General features: G+C 53.1%; 1 protein-coding gene across 4 annotated transcripts; it reads left to right on the top strand.

Annotated features, from left to right (window-relative positions):
- The first annotated feature begins 3,787 nt into the window (after positions 1-3,787).
- On the top strand, positions 3,788-22,448 carry TMLHE (trimethyllysine hydroxylase, epsilon). 4 transcript variants are annotated; one of them, XM_033004392.2, is made up of 10 exons: positions 3,788-3,931; positions 4,090-4,320; positions 9,185-9,245; positions 10,072-10,253; positions 11,655-11,831; positions 12,566-12,845; positions 13,961-14,080; positions 17,195-17,431; positions 18,173-18,311; positions 19,457-22,448. In XM_033004392.2, the coding sequence occupies exons 4-10, from the start codon at positions 10,073-10,075 to the stop codon at positions 19,586-19,588; spliced, it is 1,266 nt and encodes a 421-aa protein (XP_032860283.1). In that variant the 5' UTR covers positions 3,788-3,931; positions 4,090-4,320; positions 9,185-9,245; position 10,072; the 3' UTR covers positions 19,589-22,448. The 4 variants fall into 4 exon arrangements, with proteins under 4 accessions (XP_032860283.1, XP_032860282.1, XP_032860281.1 ...); XM_033004391.2 differs by lacking the exon at positions 9,185-9,245 and having other exon boundaries at positions 4,130-4,320; XM_033004390.2 differs by lacking the exon at positions 9,185-9,245 and having other exon boundaries at positions 4,095-4,320.

The following is a 22,448-nucleotide window of genomic DNA, read 5'->3' as shown; positions in this document are numbered from 1 at the left end:
AAAAAAAAAACCTGAAACAAATCAAATAAGCATTTGTGTTTGCACGGGGACGTGATGCATTCTTGGGAGTGGGAGCTCAGCCTCAGGGAGAAGTAACACCGAAGCAGTGAAGCCGGAGACACGAGGAGCGGACCCGGCGCACGTCCCTCGGCTCCGACAGCCCTCGAATCGGCACCGCAGCGGGGCCTCTGCCTCAGGTTTGAGCTCGCTTTCCTAACACGGTTGCGTGCTCCGGGTCCCTCTTGAAATCACTGACCAACATCACTGCACGAGACAGCTTGGGGGTGACTTTAGTCCTCGTAAGTGTCACGAGAGAGTTAGGAGGGGTGCAGAGAGGCTCAACCCCTTATTACACACCAGAAAATCCCCCGGGACTCTCAGGTCCCTAGCACACCACCGCGTTTCCCCAGTTCACAGCCTGTTTAGAGGGAAGTCCTGGTGGGTAGAGGTTGTTTTGCTCTTTCTATTTCACCACAACAGCCTTGCAGCAGAGGTAGGTTAGGACCAGCCAGCAAGTGGAGCTCCAGGCCATGGACCCTCCTCTTGGCCTTTCTGAAAGGTCCTCTGGATTCTCCTCTGATCTTGCTGTGCTGTGTCATCTAGGATGGGCTTTGTTGGGTTGTGTCAAGCTGGGTTGGGTCATGTCATTCTCATTGTGCTGTGTTGGGTCAGGTTGTGTTGGGTCATTGATGTTGGGTTGGGTTGTGTTGGGTCACTGAGGTTGGGTTGGGTTATCCAGGTTGTGTTGGGTCATTGATGTTGAGTTGGGTTGGGTCATCCAGGTTGTGATGGGTCATTGATGTTGGGTTGGGCCATTCAGGTCGGGCTGTATCGAGTTGTGGTGTTTGGGTTATATCAGGTTGAGTTGGGCTGGATGGTGACATTCAGGTTGGGCTGGACGTGCGTCAAAATGAAACAGCTCCTACACCCACACTGACATTTTTCAGCATTTTTGTCCTACGAACCATTTCCAGGAATATCCCCTATCTGCTCAGCCGCCCTTTGATCTTGCTGCTCTTGTGGAAATTGCCACGTTTCCTGGAAAATGTGAATCCCCTGTCCTGACCTGCGGAAATATCCCCCCCTCGTTTTTGCCAGCGCAGAAGCCACATGTAGAAAGAAACCTGCACGTGCCCTGCACGTCACCGAAAGCACCGCTCCACGTCAACGCGGGCAAGGCGACCCCCCGAGAAATCCCACGAGCGGGGAACAGGGACCGATTCCTTGCACGACTCAAGAGGGGAGCGAGCTAGCCTGGCGGAGGATGCATCTGTAGGATGCGGAGTCCCTTTCCTCTACGCGCGGCGATGAGCCGCTGACCTCGGAGCCCCGTGGCGCTGGAGCTGCCGGCGGGGCCTTTCCCAGGCAGAGGGCTAATTCTGCGTCCTCCGGGCCGGATGCGGCATCTCGTCACCAGCGCCCATTAGAGAAGGGAAGAGCATTGTGTGGGCTGTTGCTTTTTTTAAAACCCGTTTGTGACCCTGGGACTAGCACGCGAGTGAGAGCCGCTGCTGGAGGAAGGAGGGGAGAAAGGGGACAGAAAATTCCCAGATCCCAACTCGCCCTGGGAAATCCCCACAAAGCTCCTAGGCGCTTTCTTTCCCAGATCCCACGTGCCACAGGTGCGTGTGGGAAGCACCTGGGGGAGACGGCAGCCTGCCTGCCCCTGCCCCTGCCCCCCCTCCCCGAGACCCAGCGCCAGCAGCAGAGGCTCAGCTCCGTGGGGTACAGGAGGGACAACAAGCTCCAGAGAACCCGCTTCCACGCCCCAAAGGGTGGCTCATCTAAGAAACAACCCCATGAGCCACAAAGCAAGGGATATCCCGATACAGCCACGCTGCCCGTCGCGAAGGTGGCCAGTGGGGACACCACGGGAGCAGGATCGTACCTCCCCAAGGCCCCCCAGTTTCCCCCAGACTCTGGAGAGCAGCCCTTCAGCCGATTGAGCACAAGAAAAGGGACCAAGGGACAGGTGACTGGCACTGCCCAAGCACCAGCATCACTCAGGGCCGCCGGTTCCTCCAGGGAACCGGCACTGGGGCACCCCGGGAAGGGCCTGCGACAAATTCTCATGGAGGCCCGAGATGCCTCTGCCGTGAGCTCAGCGACTGACTAACTTGTTTATCTCCCCTGGGAGCTGCACTGAGGTTTTTGGGAAGCAGCAGATCCCCCGCCAGCTCCTCTGCCCATTCCAGGCGCCGCCCCCACCCCTTTCCTGAAAAACACTCTCGGAGAACAGAAAGCTGAGGTGACACCACCACGGCCCCTCGCTGCAAAGGCAATCGCGGCAAGCGGCGGTTCTGCCTCTTGCCAGACCGGGACACCCGGCAGCAGGGAAATTAGGGACTCAAAAAGCCCAAATTGTGGAAAACCGGGTGTGGAAACTGCAGCACAGCAGAGATGACACACCGGGGAAAAGCCCCGGGTGCTGCGCTGGGGTGGTTTGTCCACACGGGTACTGGGGAGGGAGAACTGAGCCCCAGTCCTGCCTCACCTCCAAAATACAAGGCAGGGGTGCTGGCCCCCCAAGGGCGACGCCGGGGCTCAGCACCGCTCAGGATGTGTCCAATGGGCTGGGGGGGCTGCAGGGTTAGTCACTGCAGGGGGGCATGGACAACCGTTGATGGGGCAAGAGGGGGTGCAGGGAGGGGGACGGGATCCACGCCTCTACAGAAACATCACATTTTAGCCTGGGACCAGTGGGTTTCAGCAATCCACCCATAACCAGACCCCAAGCGTCTCGCGGATCCTCACCCCACGCTGCCAGCCCCGTGTCCCTGCTGCTCCCGCAGGCAACTCGGTACCGCTCTCCTTCCCTGCGGATGCTTCGTGGCAAAGAAAAAACAAAGCAAAACAAATAAACCTGAGGTATCTGGGAGCCGAGGTGCTGCCCCAAGGTACCTCGCCGCGTCCCCCCCCGTGCTCAGGGGAAGGTGGCCACCAGCCCTGGCAGGAAGAAGCCCCCCGGGAACCTTGAGGGCTGGGAATTTGGCCTCAGGGAGGCGGTGGGAGGGCGACGGGGGGGGCCCAGCTCGGCTCGGCCCAGCTCCGCGCCTGCCCCCGCCTGCTCTTCCACACCCACACAGAAAACCTGGCGTTCTGGTACCTTTCGACAGAAAATCGGCATTTTTTATACCCCTACCCCACCAAAAGGTGGTGCCTGCGCCCCTCCCGCCCCCGGGGGCTGAACCCGCTCCCCGGCCCCGGCGCCACCAGCAACATGACAGCCGCCTCCTCCCGCCAGCGCCGCACGCATGCGCAGCCGCCCCACCGCCCGCGACGTTCTACACCGCAGCGCGCCTCTCTATGGTCTCCCCCCCCGCCCCCCGCCTCCGAGGCGCTCTACGCTTAAAACCAAGCGGCTTTGGGCTCGGCCGGCAGCGGCCTCTCATTGCCTGCACGATGGCGGGAGGAATTTTCTATTCCCAGAGACTTTTCGCCGCTCCTACCGCCTCCACGCTCTCGGGACAGCCCGCTCTCTTTATAGTGGGGGGGGGGGGGGGGGGGGGAGTGGCGCTCTACCCGCCCACCAGGTCTCTATGGTGCGCGCGGCGCTCTATCCGACGGCCTCCCAGCTCTTTAAAAGCGGCTCGGTGCGATGTCCCGCTCGCTGCCGCCCGGTGCAGGCCGCGCCTTGTCCCTCTCCCGCTGGCAGCGGTGCCGGCCCGGCCCGTGCCCTCACTCTGCGCGCTTCATCCCCTCCTCGTACCGCCTCTATGGTTGCAGGCGCTCTACCCGGCGGCCCGCTCTCTATGGCGGGCGGCGCTCTAGCCGAGCCCGCCCGCGCTCTGTGGAGCGGCCCCGCCCCGGGGCGGCCCGCGGCGCCGCTTGAGGCGGCCCCCGGCCCCGCTCGGCCCCGCCGGTTTGGGGCCCGGGAAAGTGGCTCAGGGGGAGCCGGGGTCGGCCCCGAGCCCCGGGGGGAGCCGCTGAGGTGGGTCGGGGGGGGGGGGGGGGTTCCCAGCCCGGGCCGCGTTCCCCCCGCGCCGCTACGGGCGGGAGCCGGCGGCCTGGGAGCCGCCGCAGCTGAGGGCCTCTAAAACGCGGTTTGTAACGTGGGTCTTCCTTTGTTTCTGTTCGTTTTTTTAAAAGGTCAGCGGGCACCCTGATTTAAGAGCCTTTGGTTCCTCAGGTGGCGTCGGCTTCCTGCAGTTAATGCGTGAAAGCTTTCGAGCGGCGTTGCTGGCCTGGCTGGCGCGGGCGCCGGGAGGAGGAAGCCGGGAAGCGCCGTGCCCGCCGGTGAAGACCCTCGGTAACTCGTTCCGCCTCCCCAGCCCATCCGAAGCCTCGCTTCATCTCTGCCCCGCGCTCGCACGGTCCCAGGTAACTTTAGCAGACCCACAGTTCCGACCTCAGATCCCATCAGCCTGTGAACGAGAGCTTGCAGCTCGTGGGCAGAGGTGTATTCTCTCCTTCCCTGATTAAAAAAAAAAAAAAAAACAAAAAACAAAACAAACAAAAAAAAAAACCAACTAACCAACAACGCCTCCCTGCTTGGGAGAGCCGCCTGGCCCCTCTCTGCCAGGGCAGGACCTAGAGCGGGTGAATGAAGTGAGTTACTAACAGGAATTTACTGCAGTAAGTATCCCTGTGGGGGTTGTACCACGAGGGCTGGCTGCTTTGCTGGAAAAAAGAATTAGAGCTTGTTTCTGTTAAGCTGTGCAGCCTGGAAAGGCTGTGCTTGAGATGGATGAAGGAACTGCAATAATGTTATGGGAAAAGGTGGTGGTGGGGGGTTGGGTCTGGAGTCAGGTGGTTGGTGTTAAATGTGGGGTGAGCAGATAATTACTTCAAGGCAAATGAAGTAGTTGTGAAGCTGGCAGTGTCTGGGATGTCTTTATTAGCTCCTTAATTTAATTGAAATCCCTGGTGGGGAAGGGCTGGAAGGGGAATCTGATTCCTGACAGCAGAGATCTAATATAGTTGTCTGCCGCAGCAGTGGGGGCTGCAGGGGAGCAGGAGCCTTTCTCGGCAGGGGACAGCCAATCTGCCTTTTGTTTCTTTTGTAATTAATAGGTAAGCTAGGTCGGCGCAGGCTGTTAAACCTTTAACTCTGCCAGCAAGCCAGTGCCTGTGTCTGAGAGGTGCCTGCCACCCCTGGGGACTTGGCCAGCCAGGGGCTTTGTCACCTGGGTTAGTGTTCTTGGCTCACCTGGGTCTGACACAGCCCCCTCAGGGCAGCAGCTCTGCCTCAGCCTCTGCAGCACTCTTCTTTTTATCCGTGTTCCCTTCATAAAGGTTTCCCTTGCTCAAGCAGTGTCGCCGTGTGGTGTTTGGGTACGTCTTCCAAAGCCAACAGGAATGTCAGATTACATATTTGTAGCCAAGGGGCCAGCAGGACCTGAGACTTGCAGGCAGACTATTTCTCAGCCCACCTTGAAAAACAATTTCTTTTCTCTTTCTCTCTCTTTTTGGAGTGTAAGGCCTGTTGTGCTACTGAAACTTTCCCATTTTTGTGGATCAGAAATCTTTGCTTTAGCCAGGTGCTTCTAGCAATGAAAAAGGATCCATGGATGTAAACAACTGAATGTTTGGAAATGTTTAATGAAAAAAAACATAATATCTTTCAGATGCCAAATGAGCTTGAAAAACAGGCTGGACATGCTGTCACAGAGTGATGAAACAGGTCTGTTCTCAGCACCAGCAGTCAGGGCATCACAACAGTTTCCCTAGCACTGTCAGCCCTGTGTCACCGTGTTCCTTCAAGGTTTTTGCTAAAAGCTGGCTAAACACCACAGATTTGTGTGGTTTCTCCTTCCATGTGTGTTTTCATCGCTGAAACTATTTGGTTACTAATTTTTCCAGCTCAGTATTTTTCTTTGCTCAAAATGGGAATTGTGGCTTTTTATCAAAGAGCTTAAAAACCAGAATGATTGCTTCAAATGCTGCTTCTGTCAGCAGTAAGACAAACTGCTGAAGCGCCAGGCGGGGGAAGTCTCCTGGACAGATGAGCCCCTCGCGAGGGCCGCTCTTCCTTCCTCCTCCTTTCAGAGCATGGCTCTTGGCTTTTCTCTCAAGAGACTTTTGGTAATTCCTCAAATCACAATACGTTTGAGTTTTCTGTATTTCCCTCCGGCACCCACAGCTCTGTTCGTCCCGTTCACTCTGTCACTTCTAGCGTGGCTCCTGTGCACGCTCTTCTTTTTCATCCACTGCAGGGTGGACTCTTGGATAGGCTGAGCCACACAGAAGATACTCACATATAATGCCTGCACGGGATTTTTGCCTTGCCTCTGCAGAGGGGCAGACCTGGTAATTGAACATCTCTCCCTTCTCAACATCTACTTGCATTTACACATAGAGTGGTTTAATGTCTTCTTCCTCCTGCCCCTTTTTTTTTTTTTTTTTTAATTTCAAGGGAAATTTTGTCTTGAAATCTCTCAGTGGCTGCATTTCACTGCTCCCCAGGTGAGCTGTGTGTGGTCTGGACAATGTAAAGATGAGAAGCATAAAGGTGAGGTAAACGGAGGGCCTGAGAGAGAGATTTAGCTGTTCACATAACTCCAGCCAGGAGAGAGCTGTTAGCTCTTACTAAATACACGCAGAGGTACAACGTAAATTCTCTCTAATCATAGGGATTTTTTTTGGTTTCAACTCCTCTTAGTTTTAGTATTTCTTGGAAAGATTTAATTTAAGGCTTCTCTGAGCTGTTTGTGGTGTCTGCTTCCAGCAGGAAGAGCAGAGAAGCGAGAGGTCTCATTGATTAGATTAAATATCTGGGTCACTTACCGTTACCTGTGTTTATTCTCTGGTAAGTTTTGACAGTGGAAGAGGATGAGATAAAAGGAGCGTGTGCAGCAAGAGATAGCTACGGCTGGAGCTGCCCCAGGCAGAGGCCACTTTCTAAATGGATTTGTAGATGAGTTTTCCTGTCAGTTTTGGGTCCTGTATGAGGAGATACCGGGCATATGAAAACAAGCTGCTGCTTTTTTTCCCCCTCGGTTGGGTTAGTGGATATCCTTCATACCCAAGAGCCAAACTGGATAGGGTCTGCCCTCCTGCGTGTCTGTCTCAAAGAATAGTCTTTGTCAGTCATAATGCCTGGTTCAGGGAGTTAAATCATTTCTTTGAGCTTTGTAAAGCCAATAAACATCATAGTCAGCTCCTGGTTTTCTACAGCTGCAGATTTTCTTAATAACTAAGTTTGCATATCAAATTTGACCAATTCTTTTTCTTAGACTAAACTTTCAAAGCTGGTGGGGAGGAGAGGTGAGGTGAGGCATTCTCCCAGAACTTAGCATTGATATTTCTACACAAACTGATACTCTGGCTGGCTGGAGACCACCAAAGGGAAAAAGTAAGTATTCTTGTGTGTCTTCTGATGCCTGATAGCTCTGGCTCAGGCTGTGTAGGTTCTCTGGTGCCCCAGTTTCTCTGTAGTGAGAGTGCTGGAGTCTTTTAGGATGCTGCAGCTCAGGAGCTATAAAAAGCTTCCCAGGCTCCACAGCTGTGTTTGAAGTGCAAGGTCAGTTGTGTTAATGGAGATCTTGGCTACTGCAGGTGTTGGGCAGCAAGCAAGGAGCTCCCGGTGCCGCCTCTTATGTGATGTGGAGTGAAATGTCAGCTTCTCATCTGTTTGTTTAGTATCTTTATCAGTGATCTGGACAAGGGGATCGAGCGCACCCTCAGTAAGTCTGCAGAGGCCACCAGGTCGGGCAGCGTTGATCTGCTGGAGGGCAGAAAGGCTGCACAGAGGGGTCTGGACAGGCCAGAGCAATGGGCCAAGACCAGTTGTGTCGGGTTCAACAAGGCTTGGGGCACAACAACCCCACCCAACGCGACAGGCTGGGGGCAGAGCGGCTGGAAAGCTGCCTTGGGGGTTGGGGTGTGGTGCTGGTCAACAACCGGCTGAATGTGAGCCCGCAGTGTGCCCAGGTGGCTGAGAAGGCCAACACCATCCTGGCTTGTGTCAGCGAGGGTGTGGCCAGCAGGACTAGGGGAGCGATCATCCCCCCTTGCTTGGCACTGGGGAGGCTGCACCCTGAATACTGGGTCCAGTTTTGGCCCCCCCCCCCCACTCCAGGAGGGATGCTGAGGGGCTGGAGCACAAGGCCTGGGGGGAGCGGCCGGGGGGGGGTGGGGTTCACAAGCGATAGGATGAGAGGGAACGGCCTCAAGTTGTGCCGGGGGAGGTTTAGGTTGGATATTAGGAAAAATTTCTTCACCAAAAGGGTTGTCAAACACTGGAACGGACTGCTCAGGGGAGGGGGTGAATCACCATCCCTGGAGGGATTTAGAAGATGTGTAGACGTGGCACTTGAGGACATGGTTTAGTCTTGGCAGTGTTGGGTTTACAGTTGGACTTGATCATCTTAAAGGTCTTTTCCAACTTAAACGATTCTGTGACTTGCAGGACGGCCTGATTCCCTGCAGCCTGCTGAGGAGTATTGCATTTTAGCAGCTGCAGAAATCAGAAAATTCTAAGTTGAAATCTTTCTGCAGTGCTAAAGCTGTCAGTGACTTGTGCAAAGACCGCGGCCAAGAACCTTGCCAAACTCGATGGCTGAAAAATGTGCATCTTAATCTCATTCCACATTCTCTTTATAAAAATGTTTCCACTTTCCCCCGCCCCCCTCCCAGAGCTGGCTGTTTATATTTATTTTTTTCCTGCTTAGCAAGTTGTTGCCTGGGAATATGGCACCTCTGATTTTATTGTTATTACCAACTTTTGAGATCTCTGCACTGAGTCAGCTATGAAGTGGAGAAGCAGGTTGGACAGCCAGAGCACTAGTGCCTGTACTCTTCAGATAAGAAAATGAAGGAAAATCAGAAGTCTAGGATAAGAAATGCTTTCCGAGTCTGTGTCTTATCCAGCGATACCACATTTCTACGTGCCTGAGACCAAAGCGCTGTTAAAATCCTGCTGGGTTTAGACCTGACCTCCAGGAATTAATAAACACGAAGGGGTTTTTAGACCGTGGCTTCATATTTTAAAACTTGGAAGGTTTTTGCCCTTGCTCTTTGTATTGAAGAGTTGTTACAAATCTCCCTCTGAGAAATCTCCTAATCTCTAGCTTAAAATTAACCACAATTGGTTTCTCTTCCACGCCAGCTGACCTTCAGCAGAAGTAGTGATCTTCCTCCTCCTCGTTGTTTTGCATTCTTTTTCTAGTACTGACCTAATTACTGGATTCCTCTAGTTCTTGCTTTTCTAACCAAGGTCACTTTACTTCCCTGATTCCTGTAGTTCTGTCCAGAAATGGTGAATTCAAACCGAGAAGGCTGGGGAGGGGCCAGACCTGCAGCAGGTGAGGCTTTGCCAGTGTTTTGCCCATGAGCACTGAACACACAGCTGTGTCTTCTAGAACTGCTTTGTCTGATAAATCCTAGGATCTCATTTGTTTCTTCTCAGGACTGTTTTCTGCTGTGGTTTATGGTGGTGACAAAATAAACAAGACACCCTTGTCTCTCCTCCTTCTGTTTCCAGCTGATCTGTGCAGATTGGATTAGCTAGTTTGTTTAAAAAAAATCCATTGACCCCCTAACGGTTAATCCCCCGTTGCTTTCCATCCCATGCAGTTTTTGAGAGCAGCCAGTTTTTCGCGTGCAACGTCAGGGTCTTCCTCCGGGGTGTTGGTGAGGTCTGCAAAAGTACCTGCTCCGCTGGTCTGAACAAGGGTGAAGCACCCAATTCCGTGGAGATTGCTGCGTGGTCTGTGTGGTGTTAACGCTAAGCGTGGATTGTAGGCGCTGGAAGAAGCTCGGCGGCGTGCCTGCTGGCACTGCCACTGGGAGAACGCAGAAGTGATGCTGGTACTCAGACTTGGCAGTGAAGGTGCTCAATACGAGACTCGCCAAACTCCGCGTTTAGTTATTTTCTTGTGGCCAGGCTGTGCCTGGCAGGTAGGTGACTCTCCTCTGGCCAGGCTGCTGGTTGTCATGCCCACGACATTCCTTCCTCCTCAGTGCCCTGGTTCTCGCTCTCCTCTTTTTGTCAGTAAGTGGCGGGCGTGGAGGGTGACACCAGCTTTGCCCACAAGTGCCCGGCGTGAGAGCGCCGCGATCGAGAGGGGGATTGCGACGCAGCAGAGCGCAGCCCACTCCCCTCGTTTTCCCCCCCCTCTTGCTGTGCAGGATGTGGTGCCGGAGGCTGGCGTGTCTCTTCAGGGTGCCGTGCTGGCTGAGTGGAAGCACCAGACGTCGCTGGCCCGGGCTGCCCCGTGACAGGAGGAGTGTCCTTGCTGCTGCGGCTCGCTGGCATCACACGGCCCCCGAGTCCCTCAAGTGTGCCTGGCAGCTGCACGGCGACCACCTAGGTAGGTGTGTTGGGTGCGTGTGTGCCTGCTTTGGAGGCTGGCTGGGGAGAGGAGGGAGATTTTCCTGACCTTGTTCCCCAGGAGTGATATTTTTGGGGGTTTTTTTGGTTTGTTTTTTTTTCTTTTCCTTTGAAATGGCCTGAGTTAGAGGGACGGGTGCTGGAGTCTGCGTTTCGTGCTCCTTTTGGGAATTCCCAAAGGCAGGATGGAGTGGGTTTGTCTGCTGGCGTTAAGTCTTTTACGATAAACGAGGCGATGCTGAATTGGAAATCAAATCCAGGGATTCCTGATCAATAACTGCATCTGAGCCTTGCCCTGCCAGTCCCCTGTTTTCTGTGTAATGCTCCGGGCTCTGGCTGCCAGGTGGGATGGCTGCTCGGGTGTGTGCCCTGCTCTCTTGCCCCCACTTGGCCAGTTTTCCTTACAACACTGATGGGTGAACCACAGTTGTCCGAGCAGGTTTGCAAGCAGCCTGGCTGGCATGAGCAGCAGGAGGGAGGGGGGCCTTAAAGCCTTTCTGATGCAAATCCTACCTCTCTGTCTAATGCTGATTTTTGTCCTTTTGTTTGTGGAGGTGATTTGGTAACTGAGGCACATGTGTCCCCACGGCCTCTTTGGTTTGATCCAGTCTGCCTGGCTGATGTCTACTGCAGTGAATTAGATGTTGGTACTCTTAAAGTCACGTGTAAGCATAAGGGAATTGCCCAGTACTTTATCCAACACAGTGGCCCCAAGAAAGGATGTTGTTGTTTTCCCACTGCAAAGTGACCTTGGATGCTTGGATTTCAAAGCTGAGGAGGACTAGAGCAGGAGGGGCTCTCCTGTTGCCTCTGCTGGCTCTGACCCCTTCTGAAGGGCTTTGAGTTTCCCAAAGCCGCCCCAGGATGGAACAAGGAGGAGAGGCTTTAGTGCAGTGCTAAATGGATATCAAAGCTTTGCATCAAGGTCTTGATGTTGTCTGTAATGCTTGTATAGTTGGGATGTTGGTGTCATTATTTGGTTGACTCTTACCTGTTATTCCTGTGCTGGGCTCTACAACTGTTACGTACAGCAGCTGCTGTACGGCTCTGAACTTGCTACTTGTTGAAGAGAGATGACAGAGGTAAGGGTGTTTGTTAGCCGTGCTCCTTCACGTTGCAGATGAGGCTGCCTGTAGACTTGGTAAGAAGGGAGACCACAGCGAGATCACTGACAGCCAGGCCAGGCCGCCTCTGAAGTTGCTCTGCCTGGTCTTCGTGTGACGAGCTGGTTTAATTTACTTAGAGGTGCTAAGTCAAACAGCCTCTGCACCCCCTCTGAGTGGGATTGTAACTTGTGGGCTCTCAGTTTCAGTTCGTGGTGTTTTTTTTTTTCCCTCGCTGTTCACACCAATGCATCTTTTGAGCCTTCCCCTCTTCGCAGAGCTCAGGTACGCGAACACGCTGATGCGCTTCGATTTTGTCTGGCTGCGGGACCACTGCCGCTCAGCTTCCTGCTACAACGCCAAGACGAACCAGCGCAGCTTGGACACAGCGAGCGTGGACCTGGGAATCAAACCCAAGGCCGTCCGAGTGGATGAGACCACCCTCTTCCTCACGTGTGAGTAGCAAAGTGCCCGGGCCCTTCGCGTTTTACAGACCACCGGCCCTGCTTGGAGGGAGCCTCGTTGATGGATCCCACTCTTCGGTTTGCTGGGAGAGGGCGGCCTTATCTCTAAATCAGTAGCTGGTTTGGAAGAGATTTAGCTGTAAGCAGACTTTAAACACCGCTCTTCTGAGCAGCGCTGTTACTGCAAACACGCCTCAGTCTTAAATCTGTGTCTGTTTTTCCTCCCCCTCTCCCCCAGCCCTGTTTGGCTAGAGATGTGTGTATCCTCAGCGTCTGGGTATTTTATTGGTTTGTGTGAACACGGCAGCAATGCAGGTAGCGAGCAGATGGGTCAAGAAATGGCTGGTTTGCTTTTCCTCCCCCTGTCCTATTTGAGCTGGTATCCCTGAGCAGAATTCACATTTTCTGTCCTTTGCTCAGCTTCCCAGCTGCCTTCTTCCTTTTGTTGTAGCTTACCTTTATTTATGGGCTTGGCTTCAGTGCTTTACTTCTCCTCAGAGCCCTGTCAGTAGAAAACAAAGCCACTGAAGTTGAAACGCTTGGAGCTGTTGCAGCAATGACAATGCTTGTGGGACTTGTGGCCTTAACCAGGTAACATTTTGGGTGGCATCAGGGTGCAAAGAGCCTGTCAGCAGACAAAATGAAAAGGGTGAGGACTGTCCTAGGCTGCTGGTCGGGCTGTCCAGTGCGACTGCGGTGACTGTGACCCTTCTCCCTTGTCGAAGGGCCGGACGGGCACGTGACGCGGTACGGGCTGGAGTGGCTGGTGAAGAACAGCTACGAGGGGCAGAAGCAGCGGGTCATGCACCCGCGGATTCTCTGGAACGCAGAAATCTACCGCCAAGCCCAGGTCCCATCCGTCGACTGCCGGAGTTTCCTGGAGACAGACGAGGGGTTGAAGGAGTTCCTGCAAAACTTCTTGTTATACGGGATTGCTTTTGTAGAGAACGTCACTCCCACCAAAGAGGACACAGAGATCCTAGCGGAAAGGATCAGCTTAATCAGGTACCTCTGACACTTAATCAGGCCACTGACAGCTTTGTGTGGAGCTGTGAAGGGTAGGCTTATTTTCTTTTTACTGGGAAAGGTGCTGCTGTCTTACCCTGTATATCGTGCAAGCGTGGCCTGGTTTGCAGACACAAGGTCTGAGTCTCCTCCAGCCTCTGGCCACTCTGTTGAATGGAGATGCATTATTGCCCTTGGGGACCTGGCCTCTTCTGGGCAGAGCCCGGAGTCACTGGGTTATGGGGCTGCCTCGGGAGTATACGTTGACTTTTGGGATAGTGGGACTGCACACAGGGAGGAGTGACTGGAGGAAGCAGCCCGTCTGGGAAGCCTAGAGCTTTGCGAGGAGAGACATTTCCTGTTATGACTTGAAAGGTTAGGAGGGCAGCCCCGGCCCTGGGAGCCAGGGAGATCAAAAACAATTTGTAGCTCTCACTAAAGAAAAATATTGAGAAATGTTTCTTCTGTGTTTAGTTCACACCACCAGCATGGCAAGCTGGGGTTTGAGTTTCAGGTTTTATCCAAGCTTTAGAAACAGTTTAACTTGCCTTTGGCCACTGGAGAGGAGGGATTTCTTTAAATGAATAGTGACTGCAAATAGAAACGAGGGGCTCCAAGGAATATCAGCCAACGTTTTTGTCCAGGTTCCCTCACCCTGTAGCCCCTGTTTGTCCTTGTCTTCCGTCTGTTCCCTTCTGTGCGTGTTGTAGCGGGGAGGTGGGTGAAAACGCAGGATCCGGAGAACAAGAAATGGGATTACTGGGTAACGCTGCGGTGGGTACAGGCAAGGGCGAGCTGCACTCTGGCAACTCCTGAGGTCACTCTGTGGCCTCGCTGATTTGACTGGGGCTGGCGTTTGGCGTGGAAAGAACATCTGTGTTTGCAGAGGGGAGGCGAGACCCATTGCCATCAGTCATTTGGGGAGGAAAGAGAGAAATTGAATACTAGAGGAGGCATAAGAAGAATCCATCTCTTGATAACGTGGATTTTAAGTTCTGCTTTAATTTACTCTGTATGTCGGATGGAGGGGAGTAACCCCAAATGCAGGAGGATTTGCTTTACCACCACGCCGACCCCCCGCAGCGCTTGGTGATGACCGCTCACCTCTTTTGCAGGGAGACCATTTACGGTAGGATGTGGTACTTTACCTCCGACTTCTCTCGGGGAGACACAGCCTACACCAAGCTGGCTCTGGATCGTCACACCGACACAACCTACTTCCAGGAGCCCTGCGGGTAAGCGCTTCTGCCGGCTCACGGGCACGGTGCAGGAGGCAGGGGCGATTCACAGTGATGCCGTTTCTCGCAGCACGGGGCTTTCGTCGTCTCCAGTGGTGCTGCTGGGGTGTGCTGCTGCTGCTGCTAGTCACGCAGCAGTTCTGCGTCCTGCCCTGAGCCCTGGGGACTGGGATAGCTTTACTTGAAACTTGTAGGTCTTCCGGAATGCAGGACAGTGAAGGATTTGGCTGTTAGATAGCTGGCTGCTGCTTGGTATGGCTGTGGTTCGGGTGGTCGTTGTAGCCACAAAGAAGGCTCAGCCCTGTAGTCATTTCTGTGCTTCCCTGGAGCTGATCGGGCAGTCCGTGCTGAAATCACCCTCCTCTGTCTCCAAAGTGACACCCAGCGTTCAGCCTCACAGGAAGGAGCAGTTGTGATTTGTCTTTTGGGTACATCTGGCGAGGCTCAGCTCCTCCTGCAAGTGCCCCTTAGCAGCAGCTGTACAAAGCTGCTGCAAAAGTTTCCTTTGTCTTAATCCTGCCCTCCTTGCCCACATCAGCCCTGCCTCTCTTGCTGGCCGAGCTCTGTCAGCGGTACCTTCACGGAAAGGACAGGGAACAGGTCACCTTGGCCCAGCCTGCAGCAACTGTCTCTGCCCTCCCAAGCCGTGCGTGGTAACTGCCGTACATGCGTGCTGTGCCCGCCTGTCTCTGGGCTCTTTGGGGTTTGCATTCTGGCAGTGGTGCAGCCCTGTCGGTAGTCGGAAACCAGGCTTCCCCCAGCCCTTCCAAGTTTGCACTTCTCTGCTTTTAAAAGCCGTTTGTAGCGTCAGCGCTGTCGCCCGGACACTGGTTTGCAAACTGCTTTTCTGGTGTAGCCTCTGGGCTGTGAGTTTTATACACAGCTGGGGAAAGGCAGGCAGCAGCCCTGATCGTGGTTCACAGTGAAGCGCAGGAGACTTAGGCTTAATTTATAGCTTGCTTTATTTTTTTTTTTTGTCATCTTTCATCTCAATCAAGGCGGGAATCATCGGGAAATGGCCTGGAGGAGAACGGGTGGAAGTATTGTGATCTCTTAGGGAGCTAGGGCTGCAAAGAGAAGTCATCCAGTCCACGCCTCCTGCCCTAGGGCAGGATTAGCTCTTCCCTAGTGAGGCTGTTAACTTGCTAAACATCTTAATGGGAAAGGTCTGTGGTGCAGAGCTGTAAAAGCAGAGGAGGACTAAGGGGTGAGATCTGCTGGCTGCCTGAATTTACTTTCGAGCAGCCCTGCAGACCAGGAAAGGCAGAGTTACCCAGGTGGCACCCTGAGCGCTGGTCTCTGCCCAACCAGGCAGGAAGCTTTGGGGTGGTAGAGTTTGTTCTGAAGCAGCTCGGTGTTGGGAACAAAGTGGATTTTCTTGTGCTCTGTGGAGCTACAAGTATACGCATAAAGCAGAGGTCCTGCCACGCACTTCGGGCCAGATTTAGTTGGCTTCCCTGGTTTTGGTGAACAGCTGACTGCAGAACCCATGTGCTTTCGTGACCTGCAGTGTTACCTGCTTGGCTGACTTGTTTTAGGAGCTCCCAAAATCAAATAAAGAAAAGTAATTAGTAATCAGAACTTCAGCCTACAAAAGAGCTTTGATTTGAAACTGTTCCGTACCAGAACTATTGAGCTCATTAGCTGTTTTTATACCTTTATTTATTTTCTGCTTGGAAGGGTTCCCTTCAGATAGGTGTCTTCATCTGCAGCCAACTGAAGTATATCGAGCAATGAGAGGATGGGCTAGATTAGCAGGGCTAACCATTAATGCTTGTAATTCTGCAAAACCATCGTTGTGCAGGAAGAACATGAATTTCTGGCTTTCCTGAGCCCCCATCTCTGCAAGAAATCCCTTCTTCCCAGGCTGTTTCAGACTTGCTTCCAAAACATTTGAAACAGTCTTTGACCTGCTTCTAAATGAAATGAGGTGTTTTTCAAGAAAGATGTGTTCATTTGAATGTCGTCTTTCTTCCACTGCTCTGGCTGAAATCAGCCCAATCTGACAAACCTCACATTATTGCAAAGGGATACAAACTCCCCAAGCTATGGGAAAGACTGCAACGTTATCTCACTCGACGGGTACCAAAGAGCCTCCTGCCCTCAGAAGATGCTTTCTCAGTGCCCTGAGCTGCAGGAGGAGGTTGTTGCCTTTGAGGCACAGCATCCTTTGCTCCAGTGCTTGTGGACTGACTTTGTAAAATTACCCTGAAACTGTTGTTGGGTAGGAGGGTGGTTAGAGCACCCTGGGGTGAAAAGGTGCTGGTGAGGGTGGAGCTGGGAGGTCCTGCCACATCACTTTGCTGTGAGACTGAGTTAAGAGGCCCCGGAGGGAGATGGGAAGATAAAGACTTTCCCAGAAGGTGGCAAATTTCTAACAAGTGAAGCTGGTACACTGTGAAAGTTGGGAGTGGGTGGCTGGAGGCAGTTCCTGGGTATGTGTTCCTAACAGTACAATGCCTGCCTTGCTTGGAGGAAGGAAAAGAGGAGCTTCAGAGAAGTAATAGAAGGACACAAGCCGAGTTGGATGGCTTCCCCAGTAGGGAGGGGGATGTCCCTGTAGGTAAGCTACTCACTGGGGCTCCTGTGCTCCAAGCTTTCCGAAGGGGCTGCAGTGTGGTGCCTTGAGGGACTGCTGACTGCTTGTGGGAGACCATGGTGCGCGTGCCTTTGAGTGAGAGGCACCCTGGGCTCCCCTTGTAGTTCCTGGAGACCTCAACAGTACAACCAGCCCTTCCTTAACCGTCCACTTGTTCTGAGATATATCTAGGGAAGTCAGTTTTATGCCTTTGAACCTCTTCCACTTCCCGGGTGGACTTTGGGTGGCACGGGCCTGACCCAACACCACTTGAAGTCCCCCAGATTCACGTCACTTGATTTGGGAGGCAGCGCAGGCAGTTAGCTGCCCTCTCAGGAAGCAAAATGTGTGAAATTGGGCCTGAAGAAACGGCAGGTACAGCCATTTCTTGCTGGTCTCTCCATTCCCTGGCAGATATTAATGAAATGAGAAGGGTGGTGCACCCATCTACATCTGACTGGGTCTGCGGGGAGCGCTGTCCACGGGACAGGCACCCAAGGTCTTTTGTGCTCTGGATTCTCTCGCCCACGCAGCATCCAAGTGTTCCACTGCCTGAAGCACGAGGGCACGGGCGGGCGGACGCTGCTGGTGGATGGTTTCTACGCGGCAGAGCGGGTTCTCCAGCAAGCCCCTGATCAGTTCGAGCTGCTCAGCAAGGTGCCCTTGAAGCACGAGTACGTTGAGAACGTGGGAGACTGTCACAACCACATGATCGGAGTCGGGCCGGTTCTCAACGTCTATCCCTGGAACAACGAGCTTTATCTGATCAGGTAACATCTACGTGAGGCCTCTCGCTGATGGGGATGGCATTGCGGCGGACGGTAGTGGTTTTCCAGAATATCATAAACTAAAAAACAACGTATGTTTGAGGGGCTGGGGTGAAACCACAGAAATACCCTGCGTTTCCTCTATTGCTGCTTTAGAGGAAGTGTCAGAACCACTGATACAAAGAGGGATGTCAGTGCTGAGCTTTGATTTTTCTTTTTTTTTTTTTTTTTTTTTCTTTTTTTCCTCCCCACTCCTGTCATCCTCCCTTCAACTCCATGCCCTCATCTCACTTCATTTGTGAGGCAGCAGAATTCAGCCCTTCTCTGAAAGAGCCTCTAGAAATAGCGTGGCATACAGGGAACGGGGAGAGCGCTGACTGATCCCCCTCCCAGAGGAAATTTGGTCTGCTTTCAGAAACTGCGGCTTGCCTTAGCACAGGAGGCTGTCCAGCACTGCTTTGCCTTTTTATTCTGAACAGCTCTCAGTCTTACCCATTGCTGTGGTGCATCTTTCCATGGAAAACCAACAAGAACAGTTTTACACTTGTCAGTGAACTCCTCCTTGCTCCCAGTGGTGTGTATTCTCCTGGAAGTCCTGCACTTGCAGCATAACCACCCCCCCCAGTCCCTATAGCCTGCCTTAAATACTGACTAATCCTACAAGCTCCTGAGGTTCCCTCTAGGAATGCCTGGCTGTGCTCGTGGAGCCATGTGGGCAGTCTCTTTTCTCTTCTTTACTTCTAGATACAATAACTACGATCGTGCTGTCATCAACACTGTGCCTTACGACGTTGTGCATCGCTGGTACGCTGCTCACCGCACGCTCACCGCAGAGCTCAGGAGACCGGAAAATGAACTGTGGGTCAAACTGAAGCCGGGCAAGGTAGGGCTTGGAGTTGGGAGGCTCGGGTGTGTTTGGGACAGGGAGGGAGGCCCAGGGCTCCTTTGGATCTGCAAGCTTGTTGCCACCAAAGTAAATGCTTCACGTGAGTTCCGTATGCTGCAGTTTTCCTCTCTACAGCTGTTTTAAGGTGCCCTGCATCACGGCGCTAGCATCTGGTTTGAGTGTGTCCCTGCTGTCCTGAGAGAATACGAGCTTTCACATCAGGCAGAAACGTTAAATTCAAACTCTGCCTCAGAGGAAAGCGAGGGCAGTTTCCCCCTCTGGCTGGAGGAGAGGAGGAAAAATCTTTACAGTCACTGAAACGAGGACCCTCAGAAGCAGAGAGGCTGGCAACACTTAATGTTCACCCTCAAGCTTCTTCCAGAAGAAAATTTTGTTTTGATGGAAATACAAAGGTGTGGAAAGCTGAATTGCCTTCTGAGGTTATTTTTGAATCCTTGCATTGCCAGTGACTCACAGGTGACCTCGGCTACCCTCACTGTCCCAGCAGTGGCTAAGGTGCCTTAGCACCCCGTGGTACCGAAAGGAAAAAGCTCTGCCCTGTGTTTGAAAGGCTGGTTCTGGGTGCAGCTTTGGAGGAGCCCCGAGAGCTAGATCCACAGTTGTAGACTTAAAGGCATTACTGTGCACGGCTCCTTCCTTCAGCTGTGCCTGCTTGAAGGGGTTTTATTCCTACAGGGTCTAGGTTCAGCCTAAGCCCAGGGCCCCAAAAACGAAAGGGTCCAGTCAGAGCCCCTACAGCTATCTGTTCCCAAGGATGCCAGGGGGGCAGTGACCCGTGGAGGCAGAAGATGGCCGGTGGCTCTTGCTGGCGAGCTGTTGCCCAACTTCTCCAGTAGAAAAGCAAAGAAACAGCCTAGAGCGCACGTCTGTGCTTCGCTAGCTGTCATGTTTCAACTCGTGGTTAGCAGCAGAGCAGAACTGCTGGCTTCAGCTAAAACAGCTGTGCTGGATCCCGTGAAACATCTGGCTGTGGTCTCCTCTGCCGGTGTTGAACAGGAAGGGTCGTGCCCGCCGTGGCTTACCCTTACTCTCTGTCCCAGTCTCCGGGGATCTCCAGCTCCGGGAGCTGCCCTGTCAGAGGGTGGTTTGCTCTTCTTCTGACGGCCGTTCCTCTTCTGCAGGCCCTGGTCATAGATAACTGGCGCGTCCTGCACGGGCGGGAAGCCTTCACGGGGTACCGCCAGCTCTGCGGCTGCTACCTGACGAGGGACGACGTGCTGAACACCGCACGCTTGCTGGGACTCCAGGCTTAGCCCAGGCCAGGCCTCCGGCACCGCCACGCTGGCGCCGCGCCGAAGATGTTGCACATACCTCAGGACACCTCCACCTTCTCCAAGCAGCTCTCGGCGGCCCCCCCCTCAGGAGAGGGAGCAGGTGGAAGCCAAAGGTCACGGGAGCTTTCTGGGACCGTATTCTGCCTTTTGAGCACGGTCGGCTCTTGCCGTCTGGGCACCCGGCCTGGTGTTGCCAGGCAGGCTGCCCCAGCTCTGCCGAGCAAGGGTTAATCGAAGCGCTGGCGGCAGCACCTATTGATGTGAAGGGCTCCTCCAGTCAAGTGCCTTCAGGATTTGAAATGTTTGCGTTTTAACCTGTTGTTCAGCCTTTTTGTCAGCTGGCAGCTTTTTTAACAGAGCAGAATGGAAATCTTTGGGGTCTTATCTCACCCCGGGATGGACTTTACCTCATCTAGAGCAAATGAAAATCTATGGTCCCAATTTGATAAAAATGCCACTGCTCAAACTGAGGGCAGCTGGCATATTTCAGTGACTTCTTTCTTCTCAAACATTCTACGTACCCTTGTAACAGTCACTGCTCCAAGCCGTGCTGCTTGGGGGATGGCCTGGAAGGAGAACCTGGTGCAGTTCGGGTGTTTCTGAAAAGGTTTAGGTTAGAAGGAAAGGGGGAGGTAGGAAGATGTGCGTGTTGGGAAGGAGAGGTGACTGTTAGATGAGGGATGTATTTCGCACATTTCCTTGACTTCTAGTAACGTAATGCTCATATTCTGCCTGCCTGTCACACTGTGCTTGTATCGAGGGCGAAGGCTCAGCAGCTGCAGTATTTGCCAACGAATTTCCCGCTGTGCCTGCTCTTTCATCTTTTCTGAAGAAGGAATTTGTGTCAGGTTATCATTACCCTGGCTGCTGGATGAGGCTGGCTGTTCTGGTTTGTTTTTTGTGTTTTTTTTTTTTTTTTTACCAGAATCTCCTGCCTATGAACATGGAGGTGCCTTTCAGCTCCTGGTAGCTGGGAGGATCAATCAGAGTCCGGCACATTGAAGGGCCACAGTGTAAGGAACAAAAGCAAATCCTGTCATTATTAGAAACATTGGAATTGCAGAACCAAGAGGGGATTATAGGATTTGTTTAGTTTTCATCCCTCCATATCTTTGGGGGTGTTCCCTGTTCTGACTAGACCTTGGAACAGAGCTGGTCCTTTTAACTCCTGGCTTTCCTGTGCAAGCAAGATGTGTCCAAGGTACGAGTGCAGTACGGGTGCGTATGTGCTAAACTTGCTGCCCTCACTTAATCTAAATACTGAATATATAGATCCTAGAGTTAAGAAGCACTCTTGGAAGCTTCTTTTCGTGTGGACTGAGCTACCCGACGCTGTCTTTCGCAGTCCTTCCCATCTGCAGTGAGCCACCTCTGCAGTCGTCAGGCGTTGAAAGGGGTTTCTGAGTGAAGGGCTTGGTGGGAAGCTGCTCATCCCAGGGAATGTGAAGAAGTGACACGTGAGCAATGGTGGCAGGTCAATACAAGCTTGAAGTGAGCTGGCATCTGTCAGGTGCGTCTGTGAGCAGCAGCCTCAGACACAGGCAGGAACTTGAATTTCCCTCTAGGCTGACCCAGTGAATTCCTGGAGCAGGCTGCAGCATATATTCTGTTGCTTCCCTTATCAGGCATTTTGTTTATAGGTCTCCTTAGGCACCAGTTCCACCAGCACAACTTAGATGTGGGGTTTCACGAATCTTTTTTTAACACTGTTGAAGTAACCAACAGTAGGCTACGTGTGCTGTGCCTCCCGTGGCCCCACTTGGGTGCTCCGGGGCTGGTTTCATCCTGTGCTTCTGGGGGAAGCTGTGGCCTGGAGCAGGGGGGAAGAGGTGATGACAAGAAAAAAACCCACAGTCTCTGTGGTAGCTGACAAAAGGACCTGATCAGTATTTAAAACCCTTGAGTAGTGGAGCCCTCTCGAATTATTTGAGGGTATCAAGGGTCCCTGGGTGCTTGTTGCTCCCCTGTGCCCCCAGGGTCCGAGGGGAAGCGCTTGGGTGATGTGGAAACCTTCTCTTGGTCCAGGAGATCAGCTTGGCCTTCCCCTGCTCAGGGGACCTCCATCTTTATCAGCTGCCAGCTGAAAACCTGCCGCTACCCCGAGCTGGAGCCTGCAGCGCTCTGGCTGGCACGAGGGAGAACAGAGCAAGGTTATTGAGGACGGGTTGTCGTGACATAGGTGCCTTTCTGACAAGGAACGGGGTGGCTGTAGCTCTGCCTCCCGCTGCCGGGGGCTGCGGTCTCAGACACCAGCCTCCTCAGGAGAGCCAACTGCCAGCCCACACGCTCCCCAGGGCGCCCGTGTCATCTGTTTTGGGGAAGATTGTTCACAGCGAACGCAGAAGAAACGCAGTTCCTCGCAGGTATTACTCAAATTCATTTAGCCACCCCAGCAATAAAATGCAGGGTGGGGGGAGCTTTGTTTAAATCACGTGCTTCACCTCTCCCCACTTCCCGAGAGGGCTAAATTCTTCCGAAGCAGCTTGTGAGCATCAGCACTTCATTTGAAGTTACAGGACTTCCTGGCAGTTGCCGCCTGCCTGACACGGGCGCTTGTTGGGCCGTGTTAGGGGACAGGTTCTGTTTCCTGTAGCGATACCAGATCAGGTTTTGTAATTAAGCTTTTCCAATTCAATAAACGATGAATTGCTTCCTTCTCCTTCCCGCTACGCAGGTGAGCCAATGTCTTGTGTTTAAGACCTCTTCCAAAACTTTTTCAAGTCTTCAGATAAACGATTTATAAAGTGGTCAGCTTAAAATAGATATTTCAAGCACTCATGAACTTGAAACTAAGTCTGTATTGCCCATCAAAGGTGGAATAAACGTGAGAAGCAGTGAA

This window comes from Tyto alba, unplaced genomic scaffold (genome assembly GCF_018691265.1).
Source record: "Tyto alba isolate M040663 unplaced genomic scaffold, T.alba_DEE_v4.0 Super-Scaffold_5, whole genome shotgun sequence".
Taxonomy (NCBI): domain Eukaryota; kingdom Metazoa; phylum Chordata; class Aves; order Strigiformes; family Tytonidae; genus Tyto; species Tyto alba.
Note: the sequence above shows the minus strand (reverse complement) of the source record. Positions and strands in the feature narration are given on the sequence as shown.

Bases quoted from the DNA above. Each gene is read 5' to 3' on its own strand.
- TMLHE (XM_033004391.2), top strand. From the start codon at position 10,073: ATGTGGTGCCGGAGGCTGGCGTGTCTCTTCAGGGTGCCGTGCTGGCTG. The intron at 10,254-11,654 runs GTAGGTGTGTTG...CCCTCTTCGCAG, and splicing joins GCTGCACGGCGACCACCTAG to AGCTCAGGTACGCGAACACG. The intron at 12,846-13,960 runs GTACCTCTGACA...CCTCTTTTGCAG, and splicing joins GAAAGGATCAGCTTAATCAG to GGAGACCATTTACGGTAGGA.